At 42.6% G+C, this 15,792-nt stretch overlaps 1 protein-coding gene across 1 annotated transcript in view; it reads right to left on the bottom strand.

The window, feature by feature from the left end:
* TET2 (tet methylcytosine dioxygenase 2) overlaps nt 1-15,792 on the bottom strand; it is a 73,560-nt gene that overhangs the window by 20,756 nt on the left and 37,012 nt on the right. The window contains exon 2 of the mRNA XM_030491787.1: nt 650-4,034. Coding sequence (XP_030347647.1) covers nt 650-4,034 — 3,385 coding nt within the window. The remainder of the gene's footprint in view (nt 1-649; nt 4,035-15,792) is intronic.

Raw genomic sequence — 15,792 nt, 5'->3', positions numbered from 1 at the left:
GTTCATCCAGTAGAATCTGAAAGCGCCTGTTACACCTGTCTCTGTGCAGTATCACTGCTGTATGGAAGCTTCTCTAAGAAAGTGCTGATCTCTTTAGCCTTGCAGGAGGCAGCGTGTGAAAGGGAGGATAAACTCTTGCAACAAATGAGGAATAATCTGTCATCCCTTCTTTGCTTAGGCTTTACTGATGGGAACATCAGCAATTTCACCGTTAGAGCAAAAAATGGCATCAGGATCTCAAGTTTTGGACCCAGGAGTTATTTTACAAATGCTGTATCTAACCTTGATGAATAAATTAGATTGTACAGTTATGACCTACTTTTATCAGCATGTTGTTATTACATGTCTGCTGCTGAAGGAGAATGGATGTGAGGGGATATGTTACTGGTCATAAGCATTCTGACTGAGAAAGCAAACAGGTAATTGCTTTATGAAATATTGAGAAAGGGCCTGTGTGTAGGGTTGGATAAGTGGAGTAGGCATAAGTGCATAAAATTGCAATTTCATATCTTTATTAATTAATGTTCTAAAAAAACCCCAATCCCCCAAATCCTCCAACAAAAACATCCAACTAACCCCACAATCCCAACCTGAAGACTCATTTCCTTCCTGTAAACTAGTAGATTTTTTAATACATCTCAGCACTTACCCACGCAGCTGCACGATGGGAAATCATACTGGGTTTTGGCAGGTGTGTCCAATAAGTTTTTTACAGGAGTATCCAATAACTTGGAAGGTGAGTCTAAAAAATTATTGAGAACAGTTCCAGCTGTTCTTTTGGTCGGGGTTTTCTCAGCAAAGTTTGCTTGTTGATCTAAGATCGGGGTCTGAGTGTCAAAATCTGCAGCACCAGTATTTCTTGATAGGATGGTAATAGGACCTGCTGTTTCAACCTTCACATGTTTAGGTGATTTGATAGTAAAAGTCTTGTGATCAAACAGTGATTTGACCTGTATTTGTTTCAGCTGCTGTTCCATTGTCTCGATGATGCTCTTTTGTTGCATGTTCTCGCAGCCAAAGTGCTGATTCTCTTGTTTAATTGTTTTTTTCCACATTTTGTTTTCCAGCTGTCCAGCTGATGGACTCATACAGACGTTAGACTTTGTGCCAGCCTCGATTTTTATAGGCTTACGCACTGCACTGGGACCAGTTTCGGGTTTGGGTTGCTGGTATGCTTGTTGCTCCTGTTTTTGCAAGAGGTGCCACCTTAGAGCAGCATGCTTTTGAAAATCCTTAGGGGTTTGGGACTGCAAATGGCAGCTTCTCTGGTCTTGGGAGTGTGGGGCAGTTTGCTGGCTGTGTGGTAAGTACTGCTGAGGAATTTGTGAAGCTTGTTGGCTCGGGAGATCTTGGTTCAGGCTACCACCATAGCATTGTGTTTGCTGGAGTGGTGGTAGCTGTATAACTGAAGCTTGTTGCGTCTGTTGCTCTTGTTCTGGAAAACAGTGATTCACATCTTGCTTTGTGGTCAAGTTATTTGAAAAATACTGCACATGTTGCAAGTCCTGCATTTTGTTGGCTCCAAAGCGTTCGATATTTGCGGCGTTTTCCTTCTTCTCAGAAATCAAGTGCACATTGTTTGGGCAGGGATGCTGCAGACTGGCGTTTGCCTTCTGAGTGTAAAGGGGAGCTTTGTTGTTCAGGCCCTGTCCCTGCTCTAGGCCTAGCTGAGGGTTATGCAGTGGGAATGCAGGTGATTTCATGTACTTATTCCCAGTTTGAAAACATTCATTTACTTTAAGCTGATTGAAGGATGTCCTGTTTAGTGACTGTTCAGCACCATTTTGGGAGCGGGAAATGGTTTGGGGCAGGTCTTTATTTTTCATTTGCAGAGCTTTTTGTTGCTGGTTTGGGGTTAGCTGTGGACTGCACGGCAGTGGCACCTGCTGTGAGGGTTTTTGAAGCATCTGTTGTAAGATGTGTGAATGCAGGAATTGCTCCTTCTCCCCTGGCTGGGGATTCAAGTGCTGCTGTTTCAGCGGGGCCCCTAAAGGCTGTTCGGTTTGTTGTTCTGGTCTTGGATGGAAATGGAGCTGCTGTGGAGGGTGCTGCTGCACTTGGGACTTGAGTAGGGAATCCATCTTTGTGAGCTGTGGCTGCGGTGAGTGTTTCTGGAACAGCAGCTGCTGGTCGGCTGTGCGATGCGGCTGCAGCTGGGAGGTCTCGCTTTTGTACAGCGGGGGAATTTGTTCCTGTTGCATTATCTTCTGGCTCTGGGGCTGTCCTGAAGGCCCCTTTAATGCATCAGGACTTCCAGCATACTGTTTTGTATAGGCTGTTTTGGCTCTGTTTGCCTGGAACTGAAGAATTGATCGCAATAATGCTTCGCTGGTCTTTTTGGGAGGCTCTCTCTGGCGGAACTGGGTGGAAACCAGTTCTATCCAGGCTGGTTTTGAATAATGTTGAGCCTGTTTCACAGGTTCTTTCACTTGGTCCTTTTCTTTGTCGGGAGGAATCTCGGGTTCTCTCTGTCCTGGGAAACGCTGATAGTGTTGCTGCAGCTCACCCTCGCTTCCGCGTGCTTGCAGGTTTTGGAGGGGAGGCTCTGACGCCGGCGCCATGTCTTCTGGGTGCTGCTGAATTGAGGCGGCCACAGCAGCTTGCGGGTTGCTTTCACTGGCATCTTGTGACGTTTGTGCCTGCTGCGGAAGTCTCTGCTGAGGGTGAAGTTGTTGGCTGAGGCTGGGACTTTCTGACATTGGTCCCTGCTGTTGCCCTTCATTCTTTATCTCCCCAGGAAGAGTTTCATCACATCTGTTGTCATAGGAATGGTGTCCTTCTTGCACCACAACGGACAGTGCACTGTTCATTTCCGGAGCAGGAGGAGTGGAGGAATCTTTGTGAAACGTTGAGTTCTGTTTAAAGAAAGCACCATTATTTTCTGCTTGCTCAGAATACCTTTCCAGCGCGGTGCTCTGAGCTTGCAGGTTACTGCTGGAACTTAGAGAGAGGTCTTGGTTGGGAACCTGCCCTACACGTCCATGAACAGTACTGTTTCCTATGGGTAACTGGTGTGAATCATAGCCTGGAATCTGTTGCTGTAGCTGTAGTTCTGGTTTCTGAAGCAAACAGCTACCTGGCAATACAGGTGGGTTACTGGAGTCTTCTGTGTTGTAGACCTCAGTAACCACTACAGCTGGCACTTGAGGCAGCTCAGAGTTTGAGGTCTGTGGGGAAGTGATCTGCCCTGAGGTATGGGGTGAATGCGTTGCCTCATAGGACAACTCATTAGTAGCCTGACTGGTAATGGCATTGATACGAGATGTGTTCTTCTGCATTGCTATGGAAACATGTTCTGGATAATATTGAGACAGTGTTTTCTCCAGGAGTTCACCATGCATGCTTTCCATGGAAGAGGCAGAAACTGTAGCACCATTAGGCATTGGCACTGCCTTGTTCTTAAGTAGTAAGACAATGTCCCTGTTGTGGCAATGAACATTTTCCCGGTCCTGCTCATCCTGAATCAGGAGGTCATGAGCGTTTTCTGAACCACCACTGTTGTATCTTGTAGGCTGTATCAAATCTGAAACTTCATTTGCTTGTCCTGTAAAACTCTCGAGTTTCTTCTCACTGTAACAATTGGAGACGCTTGGGTTTTCATTATTATCCTCTGGCTCAGCTTTTTCTCCATTTACCGCTTTGTCTTGTTTCGCTTTCTTGCTCTCATGAAGTCCATACAGAGAGGGCTCACTAAAAGTGCGTTTTATCCCACCATTTTGCATATATTTGGAATATACTTTCTTTCCTTGTAAAAGGTCAGGGCTAATGCGGTTGTTTGGATTTCCCTTCAGGTGGGGCACTCCATAGTTGCTTTTAATGAATAGCTGCTTGTGGTCTCCATTTACTTCAATTTCAGGCCTCTCTGTTGCTGGACTTCCATTCTGTAGCTTCACTGCAGAAGGCTCTGCCTGGCAAACGTGAGAAGATTGCGGTATTAGAAATGGACTCAATCTATTGCCATCAACATGGTTGGTTCTGTCCTGTTCCATCTGGCCTGCTCCGGGGCCATCCACAAGGCTACCCTCTGAACGTTTCTGAAAGAGAAAAGAAACAGGAGAGAATCTAAGTCAATTTTAGTTTCCACTGATGGGCAGCCAATTACCGACAATGCCTGCAGCGTTCAAGCAGCGCTGTCCTGACCAGCTCCACCACACAACGCGAGCTCACAGGCATACCTGAGGGGTGTTTCACTGTCCTATCATGTTTTGCAGCCCCATGTCTCCCTTTTTCTTGAAGGTTTGTTCTTCAAGACGAAAAGAGAGTGAAAATACAGAGTGGCTCCTTACCCCATTTCACACACACACAGATATTTTACAAAAAAAAAAAATCTCCTAATGGTGAAAAAAAATATTCTTTGCTTTTGAATGATTTACACAGACTCCTCTGTCATCACTTTTTGTCTGTGGTGAGGCAGAAAGTCATGCCGAAACCATGGTTCCCAGACTTGGTGCTAATTCTGTTACTTGATTAAGTGTGCCAAACCTCTTTTATGTGACTTGGAGGAGTATTGCCACCAAGCTTGCCAATTAGAGGGGAAACCCTCCTTTTTTCTGTCTTCAGCTGTCTGACAGGGTCTTTTAAAACTAGCATTCCTAAAGACCACGCAAGTGGCACGATACACGTGAGACAAAGCCATGCTTGACTGCTGTCCATAGGAACTCTTACAGTTCATTGACATCTTGGTGATGTTGACAGAAACAAAGCTGGAAGGTTTGATTTCTGAAATTGAAATCTGAAATTGAAATCTGATTTCTGACAGGTTTGATGGAAGCGATATTTTTTCAGGTATTAATATCCTTTCAAATTTACATGTAGACAATCAAACATGGCCTAAACTATGCATTTCGGTTTTGAACTGAGCCCCACAGCTGTGGAGCTGGGATTTTTTTCTTGTTTGGATGGAAAATCCCATTCTCTCATATACTCATTGTATTTTATTTATAAAATGAGTTTTTCATTGGATAAAGTACTGACAATGTGCAGTGAACAAATTCCATATAATGACAAGCTAATCCTGTTCACATGGGTCTTCCCAGGATTCGCAATCCCAGTTAACTTAGATAAAGCCCTTGTTTGACTCTGCTTGTAATCTATTCTTTGTTGGCTTTATAGTTCTTAACCAGTCGTGAATGACAGAAGACAGACTGACAGAGGGTTTTACAGATGTGAGATTGCACAGAGAAAATCTGGACTCACGCATGTCTTTGTCCTGAAGCTTTTATTTTCAGTTTGCATAAAGGGGAATCTGAAGGGTTCTCCATTACAAGGTCATCCCTGGTTGGGCGGCAGACAGAAGCAGCACTACACATGGTTGGTATTGCTTATGTATTTATGCCACACTGATTTTTTTAGTTTTATTTTAAATGCAAAGGAACACACAATTTATACAGCCTTCAGTGTAGTGTTGCCTTACTAAGTTGCTTTTAAAAGTAATAATAATTCATGAGATTCATTCCATCCAGCAGAATCCCTTCTGCTTGCAGCTCTAATATTAGTATCGGGATGAATCAAACATACATTTTTACTGGCAGGCACCTATATAACCTGTATCCACTTCCTCCGTATCCCAAACTTGGTTTTAGATTTACTTTTGACCTCCTGAAGTTTTTTCTTTTCTTTCTGTACTCAATTTATGTTGTGTTTGACAGAAGTAGAGGTGTTCTCTCTGCAAGTAACAGTGCTTTAAAAAAGAGCTTTTGAAGGGAAAGCTAAGAATAGGGAGATGGAAAAGAATATTTGTCCATCTTACCTATTTTCTCGACAAGGTAAGGTCGGCTTCTTCCCTTCTGGATATATTTCAGTATATTTCCCAACCTAGCTTTAAGGTATCACAAGACATGAGCCTTTGCAGCTTTCCAGGGAGATGATATTCCACACTTAATAGAAAGCAGCGTGAAAAGGATTCCTCTGATGTGTCATTCTAGGCCGGGCAGCAGAATGATGCTCCCAGAGTGCCTCAGAAATAAAATGTCAGCCTAATTTGGAAAACATTCGTTGCCTTCTCACTTTTCATACCTAGAAACTGCAGCTGAACCACAACTCAGACATGAGTGTGTAGGCTGCTGTATTTCACAAGTATGAAATGAAATGAAATGAAAGGCCCCATAGTAATTAACACTGTGCTGCCAAGCAGCTTCTGAGGTATTTATTTATTTAAAAAGGTTTTAGTCTGTGTGAATTAGCTGTGAGAAACTCTGGCTCTCAAAATCTGCCTTGCTGCTTGCGTCCTGGTGTACCATGTGGGTTGCAACTAAATCCCTTCCGAGAGTTCCCAGGTAATCTTTCTTCTCAACTCCTTACTGATAGGTAAAAACACCTTTCTGTTTAGAAGTGGGTGCTGCCTGACCTCTCTCAATTTGGATTTCAAACACCTCGAAGGAGCACATCTGTGCTGCAGAAAAGAGTCTTAGGTTCGTGCCGTCCTCGGAAACCGCGAGGTGCAGTTCGCTGTGTGACATGGATTGTTATTCGCAGTATTCTCAAACACCTCATGATACGAGTCAACCAGTTCCCCCAAATTCTGGCCACCTCCAGTGTAAAAGGCACCAATGTTAGACATTGCAAAGGACATGGGAATCATTTGGTTCTTCAAAATGCAAAGTAAATCCATTGATTAAAAGTGCCAGATTTGCATTCTTTGAAATGCATCTAGGATTACGGTGACTTCACATTATACTTCCTTCTCTGTCTATGCTCAGTTATTCACAATCCTCAAGTCACACCTCAATACAAATCTTGCTCCAGCAGCTACAAATCACAGCAATTATTTGTAATTTAAAACTGGCAAAAACCAAATGGCAGCAATACCTTTATTGCTGGTTTCACCTGGGACACCAGGAAGATATTCTTGATGCTACTACTAAGTAGACCTGATTGTGCCTTACAAAGTCTCTGTGCTCCTCTTTGTAATTGTTGTGGGATGAACTATCTGCCTCTCAAAGTAAATCTACCTTTCCCTAAGTGTAGCAGTTAGCCTTTTTTCTCTTTCCCATAACTGTATTTTACCCAGACCATTTAGAAGCTCCACATATTTTTCTTCAGCTATAATTTGTTAGACATTCAAGTCACATCAGCAGCATCTGTGAAACAATTACTGCATCTAGGACTGACTCTGCAGTCTAATCCATCATAATTATGACTGGCCTCTTTGAAGATGCCACGATGTGTGACTTAAATATAGCACATTACTGTGCAAATGGATCAGCATCTCATCCCACCAATATGCATTCAAGTTGTAATTCAGCCCACCACCATCTGACTTTTTCAAATCAATGTATGTACATTTATTTCTTGCCACATGTGGGGCACAAATTGGAAACCAGGTACTGAGGAAGAGTTTGAGATTTATTTCTTTTTTTTTTTCTTTGTTTTATGGGCAAGTTTGGCTTATTCCTGCCACCTCTATCAATATAGGAATACCAAAAGACCCTGGAAGGTGTTACAAGCGTGACAAACATTTCTGTGTACTCTTAGTTGTGTCATTTTGTTTCACAGATAATCTTTCTTTACTTGTAGCCAGTTGTAGAGGTTCATACCTTATTTTATATAGCACCGTGTCTGGGGAGTTTGTGAATGCAAAGCAGCTCGGATGAATGAATGAATGAATGAATGAATGAATGAATGAATGAAATGGACAAATACCCCCACTGCAGGGGAGTACAAGCTTCTGCAAAGCTGGGCAGGATTCCCAGTAGAAAAATTAGGTGGAGAGATGCTGTGTCAGAGTACTTGTGGCCCTAAAAGGACCAAAAGGTGTCATGTCAGATGGGTTGTTTCCCTCTCTGGGATTGGCTGTGAGAGAAATACATCTCCTCAGAGGTTTTTCTCCCTGGCAGAAATATACCTCCTCAGATCATGACCTCAACTGACTTGTGCTCGATCAATTATCAGGATGAGACTCAAGAAAGCAGAAGTCGGATACCCGGGAGCTTGTAGATAGCTTGCTGGTTGTTCCTGGAGTGCTGCCACAGCCTCCATCCTGCTGGCACCCTTCTGCCACCGCCAGATGACACAGAGGTCTAAATTGCTCCCAGATGAGAAAGCCTTGTAGCACTTTCTAGACAGGAGGTGAGTTTACCTATATGTCTTGCTAAACTCCAGTTTGGTAAGTTGTACTTTGTGCTTACACTCTCCTGCTCCTATTGCTTGGCTACAGTAGTTGGCTTCACTTCTGGCATAATTTGCTATCTATTTTTATGTGCTGTTGCGTAGTTGCTTCTCTCCTCTGAAGCTCATGCTGCCAACTTTCAACAAGTGAAAAAGCTCCTAAAGTGAAGGGATTTTCTTTCTTAGTTCAAGAATGAATGAAAATTTGAGAAAAGGCATGTGTAGAATTATTCCTAAATAAGGACACTCATACATGGCAGTATCAGAAAGCTCAGTTTCTGCAGTAAAACAAATCTTCTGGACTTACGCAGATGTGACATTGTTTCTGATTAACTCTATGTCAAAGTCTTTTATAACTTAGGAGCAAGAAGTGTAAGCAGTTATAATGATGCTCAATACCATGATTTATAGCCAGGTGGTCATTTTCCTCTGGCCTGTCTAACTAGTAGTTGCTTCAGCTGTGCCTTGGGTTTACACCTGTAAGCAAGCTGCAAATGTCACTAGAGGAGAAAAGATGTGCCATTAACTCAAATGGCTAATGGGTGAGGCAGCACATCAAAGCTCCTTATTAGTGAGATATTTCCATTCTTGCAGGGATAAAATGTTGCATGCATGAAAACTGTGGTATAGTTTAAGGATTTCCTGTATGTTTTGCATTTAAGGTGCACTGTGTCTATACACTGAGAAATAAAGCAAGCTTCCACACGGAAGCTAATGGGAGAGGCAAGACTGGGACTACACCTGCCCAGACTTTGGGTGGTTTGCCATTAGCAGAACAGCTCCTTCCCAAGCCATGGTTGCTGGTAGTTTGTAATAAATACAATACCATCAGAAACCAAACCCCATGTGGGCCTGTTGTTTAAATATAGGTTCAATGTGCTTTTCTGAAGCCAAGGTACCCATGAGAAAATATTTAAACCCTTTTGTCCAAAGCAGATTTGAAAGAGAGATTGCATTCATGTTCAAGTTGAACTGACGCTCTGAACCCCACAACAGGCCCTAAGGGTTTGCTCTGCTCTCTACCAGCATCACTGCTGCCCACTGCAAGGGTTGTGGCTGAGGAAAACACAGTGAAACTTCAAGGCAGATGTAAAGTAGGCCTCAGAAGGACAATAATACTCTGTTGTTAGCTGGGCTCGGTGGCTTACAATGGGATCCTTTTGCACTACATTCAGCTGTCTCTTCATTTGGATAGTATATTCAGTGCATTCACAATGCTTTGGAAAAAACTTGCATAAGGATGCCCAACTTCACTGTCCCTTGAAGTTTTGAAGTTAAGTCTATATTTCTTTCTAATTGTATTGCTTTCTCGTTGTAGCTTTAAGTAGCAGTTAAGGGTTAATCTAGAAACTACTGGATGAGACTCTGTGGCTATATTCTGCAGGAGGTCATATTAAATGAATATAATTGTCTTCTTTGGCATTTAGATCTACGAATAATCTGTGTCAAACAGAAAAGAAAATGTGGAATAGCTAAAATTTGTAACCTAATTTATAGCTAATTTATCCTCAATTTACAGGGAAATGGTGACTAGCAAATATAGATATAAGCAGACATAAGGGAATGAAGAGTATGGGATTTGTGAAATAGGAAGATTAATAATTCAGTAAATTTTACCCAAGCCAGAAGCCTCATAATTCATGCATTTTTAAATCAACTAATGCTACAGCCCCCCCTCAATTTATTGACACCAGTTCTTGCATTTCAGTGATGTGATGATCTAATTGCAAAAGCACTTGAATCAGTTTGATTTTTGACCTTAATAGAGAGGGCAAGAGAGTAAAGCTAAAGTCTGCACAGTGATTTCCCCTTGCTACATTATATAACCATCAACAAGACTGGATACCGCATAATAGCTACCCAGACATGAATAATTGCACTATTTTAACAATTGCATAAAATCAAGGGAAGTGAAAATTAAATGCCTCAAGGATACAGGCAAAAAAAAAAAAACAAGTATGTGAAGGAAATGAATTCAGGGAGCAGAGCAATAACTAGGAATTATTAATGTATCATCACACAGCTCTCCAGTTCCTATTTTTTTGTGATTTATGCCCTATGCAAACTTTGCACCTAACTGTACCATGTAGTACTTCTAACAGAAGAATACAACTCTTCAAGTCGCTTGTAATGCCATCCTAGTATGACTAGATTAGAAATGTTTCCCAAAAGGTCGAACTTTAGAACCACGTTGGATTTAAGGACCTTCCTACTGTCATAACCAGAATACTCAAGATGAGGGTGGCACCTATGCTTGTTCTTGCTGGTGGTGAGCTCGTTTCTGTGGTTTAGATTTGGAGTGTGGTGGATCTGGCTGGTTGATACTGACAAGCCATCTCACAGAGCTGCATCACTTGTCAAGGTAGCCTGTTTGGCATTACATTGGGTGTTGGTATGCCAACATACTGTTAAGACCAGTATCGCTCAATTTCTTGAGCACCACTTTGACTTTTAAGCATCTTTCATGAATACAGGGAAGCTGAACTAAAACAACCTTTCACCTGATTTTGAGAGTCCCTGCAGTTGGTAACTGTAATAGGAAGGCTGCAGGGATGAGAGGTATAGTCTGAAACACTGGGAATGCTCAAATAAGCATGGGCTGAATGAGATGCTTCTATGCCTGGGTATAATGAGAAACTTCTCTGTGTGCCTGTTAAGTCTGGACTAGCAGTATTTCAAATTGTGACCCTGCAGGGCATCATTCACGTAATTCACCACATTAGGGTAGGATCCAGGTATACCACCTGGTCTCTTTTTTTAAATTCATCTCAGCCAGTTTCCAGGCTAGGTTAAGTGTGTTGAGCAAAGGCTGGCAAGGTAGGGTGGGTGGTGTTACCAGGTACACAACTGGTGCTCAGCCCTGGTTTTGATTTCTGGAGAGATGCTGTAATTCGAGGGATGATTTTCCTCTCAGTACTTCAGCTTCCCCATGTGTCAAATGGTAATGTGATACTGGTCCCTGATTAAAATCGGCTACTGGAAAGCAATAGCTAAGTGCTCATGCTACTCTGACTGATCTCTGTAGTACAGCCTGCCTCCGTGTGAGCACGCCAGAGTTAAGCAAGCGTTGATGGCTGAACCATTCTTCAAGACACGCTTGATGTTATCAACCTGCTGTTTAGGGGAGGTTACCAAGAGGTCAGTGTCATCGTTATCTTCCCATTTCTGTGATCTTTGTCCATCTGGCTTCAGACCTGGATACAGCACAGATTTCTTGGGTTGATGACTTCCTAACACCAGTCAAAGGTTAGTTATCCATGATGATTTCATCACAGCTGTCGGTAAAGTTACTATTTAGTACATCCTCCTTAAGAACTAGAACCAGTGGAAGAGATTCTCCTGGCTCTCTTCATCCCATACACAAAGAAGAAAGGGAGAACCCAAAGGAAAAAACACTGGCAAGCTAAAGATTTCAGGGTTTCACTGTGTTGGGACAGTAACATTAGAAAATAGGAACAAAAATGGTCCTGTTTGGTATGGGGGTGGGAGAACTGATAGAAAAGAGTAAAACATTGCGGGCTGCAGCATCCTCAGAAAGCCTCTTTATACATCTCTGTTTTCCATTATCCTTTGAACTTCAAAATAGGAAGTCCTGTTGGTCTCCCAGTTCTGATGAAAACAGAAGAGGAGAGAATGCAGAGACAAGGGTTGATGGCTCTGAGGATTACTATGACTGTTGCTCCCACATGTCCAGTTGATAAAGCGTAGCTTTCAGCCCCTTCACTGGCCTCACTATGGTATCATTTATACCCCTCTACACATTCCTACTCTGTGTTTCTTACGCCTCTGTCACACCTAGTCTGGGATGCTGTAGTGAACTGCAGCTTCTGCATGGTTTTCTACATCCTTCTGGGAACTTTCTTCCAGATGGTGAAGTTGGAGGAGTTGAACTAAAACAAGGGTACTTGCTTTGGAAAGATCTTGTGCTGTTTTAATTGTTGTGTGATTTGATTTAAAAATGTGTTTTCATGCCTACTTGTCTTTTTTTTCTTCTTCCTTCCTTCTACTTCGTGCCTTGCACAACTTACAAACCAAACCAATTGCTCATAAACACATGGGAAAAATGGGTTTGTCAGGGGCCTGAGGAGGTGAGTGTCCTGTTTCTCAGCTCCAAGGCAGCAGCAGCCAGACCTGTACCAGTCCACTCCAACCTGTTTTCAAAGTTCTGTAATGATGAGGGTTGTATAATAACCCACATTACATACAGCACTTCATTAACCTTACTTATTAGAAAGCTTCTACCATTTAAAATATAACCCCAGATTGTCTCTTCCCATCTACTACAGACTCACGGAGCAGCTTTTTTTCTCTGTGCTATGCCTCCTTTCTCCCCGTGTAACTGAAGACTGTTATTAATGCTCCCCTTCTTAGGCAGAATAAACAACCCAGTTTGTGACATCTGATCTCCTCCCTGGGTGGATCTATATCCATACCATTTGTTCCCTGACCAGATGCACGGAGGTCACAAAGCAAATGCAACAGTCTGTTCTTTGGAGACCTAATGCACATGCCACATTCTGCCAGATTTTCCCTGAATTCAGCTATTTGATATACAAGCAGCTACAACATGTGCCTACATAAATACCTGTATGAATTAGCTTGGCTTTACCCCAGTAATTAAAATCAGTTTTATTCCCTCAGCATGAGAGGGACTGTATAAATTGCACTGAAATCAGCAGAACAGGCTCATTACTTCTAGCAGAACTTTACAGAGGAGGTTGTTTCCTTAAAACCTGACTTTGGCGTATTTAAGTCAGTGAGCTACTGGCACAAACATCTCAAAGGCACCACAGAAGATCAGAATCTAATGCATTTTTAGAGATCTATTAGAAGATGCTCCCTGGAGCTATGGTTGCCATTCAGCTTCTTTCTGCATTCGTGTGTGGTCTTCAGGAGCAGTTTTCATGTGGGTTATTGCAATCTATACGCAACAATGGCATGGATTATCATGCTGAAATCTACATCTGAGAAAACAGTTATGATTGCCTCTCCAGATGTACAAGAGATGAAAGACAAGGTGTTTTTGATGACCAGAGCCAGCTGATGATCTGAGAGCAGTCGAGATCTAACCTTGATAAAAGCAGAGCTCTGGGAGAGAAATGAAATGTGGAGCCGGTGCTGCCTTGCTATGGTTCTGAGCACAGAAGAGAGCGTGGCATGGGTACTGTTGTTTGCCATCCCCTTCAGTTTTAGGTTGGAGATGAAGATGTGAGACTACATGTTCATTTTGAATACTCAACAAATGAGCTTGGAAAGAACTTGGTCATTGACTAATCTTAGATAAAATGGCCCAGAGCCCAAATAAATTGTAAGTGGCAATCAAGAGATGCCCACTTCACATCCTGCCAGCATTTATGAAGGAGTAACAACCTAGCTTCTCAAGCTTGGCTTGAAAAACAGATTTTCGGTAGTTACCATCATGGCTCAGTTATTCCCCCACTCCTTCCCTCTTCCCTCCCCTCCCCCTTCTAATTTCAGCTTTTTATTACTTGGCAAGAGAGTTTTAAGTTTTTTCTTTAGAAGGCCACTATTAATCCTATTCTGACGACCAAGTGACTGACTCCCGTTCATGCTTCCACACGACTGAGGCCATTTCTGAGTTCCTTCTTACCTTGTTACATCCTCGCTTACATGGCATGTGGTTTTTATGTACAGCCATTTAAAGCTTCTTAAAGCTTCTTAACATTTAAGCGCACATGGGCAGTATATGAGGAATTTTATGTATTTTGTGGCAAGAAACTTTTTGTTAGAGAGCTAATAGAGAAAAAAAAAAAATCTTACTACAGGGAGACAGGCATTTGCCCTTCTGTGGAATCTCCTTTTGGTGTTTCAGGTTAACTGGAAACCAGTAGAAAGTCTAGATTTTGTGAATGAAATATTTGTCTTAAAACACAGCTCTAACATGAAGGTTTCTCCCTTTAACCAAATTACAAGTCTGGATAAAAAGTTAGGATTGCTGTGCTGAGAAAGGGTTGGGATCCCAGAACGAGCTGGTATTCCTGCTTTCCTTTAATTTCCAATAATTCAAAGCACATTCTTTCTCCTGTTTAAATTTTCCTCTTTCTGGCGAGATGCAACATGAAGAGCCAGAAAATTCACTGCCGCCGAGCTAAAAGAGGAGGGGGGTGAAAACTGGCAGGTTGTGTTTTAACTCTCACTAAGACTCTGAGCCTCCCACAGCTGACACTTGGAAGAGTGGTATTTGAGCAGTCCTGAAGGGAACTGCAACACTCCTCTCTCTGTCCTTCCTTTTCAAATATTTTCAAAGCTTTGAAAACAGTCGGTTATTCTTCATTCTGGCAACTCGCCATTTGCTGCCGGCTCACTTCAGTTCATAGTCTTCCGAGGTATCCAGTGGCCCGTGTGGATTTGAGAGAGTTTGAAGCTCTAATGAAAGACCTTTGATATTTTGGGATATTTAAAAGACATACAGAAAGGGGTGAGTTAAAAGAGCTGTTGTCAGTCCCTGCAAAGCCCACTTCATATTCTCAGTCACGAGATACCGTTTCACTAATTGGTTATTGTCTGTCCATAACACAGTCACGCTCTCAGTGCACAAAGAAGCAGTGTGGATGAAAAGCTCACCATTGTAAAGTACACACTCAACTGGATTTGGAAAGCTGGGAACTACAGACAAATCTAAGCCACGGGAGTACTTTGAATGAAACTCATAAATCATAGCTGAGACTTTTTTTCAGCTAAAGTAAACATCTTCACTACAGACGGTGAAAATTAATGGAAGCATTTTAAATGCCTCTCTTCACCCTTCCTTGGGAGGGTGGCAGGTGAGCTCTCCTCAAAAGGGTCGGGTGACTTTTTGTTACTTAAATCCACACCTCCAGCAATGAGGACTTGATCCTGCAAGTCCTGCAGAGCTGCTCCGAGCTGGCAAGGTTATATGGAGTGTTTGCCAGGCGAGTCCTTGAGCCAGAAGTCTAATAGCTGCGGTGGTCTTGAGCTCAGGAATGCAGGTGAAGGGATGAACGCCTTGCATTGTGCTGGGTGCGTTCCCGTAAGCCTATGTGTGTCCTTGTACGTGAAGTGTGCTTGTGCAGCACAGTCACTGCTTTTCTTGCCAACACAAACATTCGCTTCCTCTTCCACCCTCTCCCCTAAAACACATCAGGGAGAGAACAGGGTTGGGGGCAAAGCAAGGACGATAGGCATTAAGCTCTGACACGCAACCAGTTTTGCTCAGAAGAAAATGCACACAGTGTGCACTTGGTAGTGTTACTTCTGTACAGCCTTTGGGGGCAGTGAAAGATGCTATTCCTTTAAAAAAAGAAAGGGGGGAGTGTGTGGGAGAAGTAAGGAGACAGCTATCAGGATACTAAATGTCTAATGCAGTCATTTAAGCTAACATGCATGCCACTGTGGAACGCATGCAAGGACACTTTAGTTTTTGTTTGTTAACAATTTGAGGGTCAGCCAGGTTGATTATGAGAAAATGAGCTAATAATTTTACTGTGGGAAGAGTGGGAGACAATGATGAATGGCAAAGTTTATCTGCTCATTATACTCCCCAGCAAACAATCCTTTTTAACAGCCTCATCTAGCTCACAAAAGCTTGCATGTAATGGATGTGTAATAAATCAGAAGCACGCCACAGCTCCCCAAACCAAAATGATCTTAAAAGTTTATGATAGGTATTGATGTTAAGCAAACATTCTAAAAAGTTAGTTGCAC

This window comes from Strigops habroptila, chromosome 7, assembly GCF_004027225.2.
Source record: "Strigops habroptila isolate Jane chromosome 7, bStrHab1.2.pri, whole genome shotgun sequence".
Classification (NCBI taxonomy): domain Eukaryota; kingdom Metazoa; phylum Chordata; class Aves; order Psittaciformes; family Psittacidae; genus Strigops; species Strigops habroptila.
Note: the sequence above shows the minus strand (reverse complement) of the source record. Positions and strands in the feature narration are given on the sequence as shown.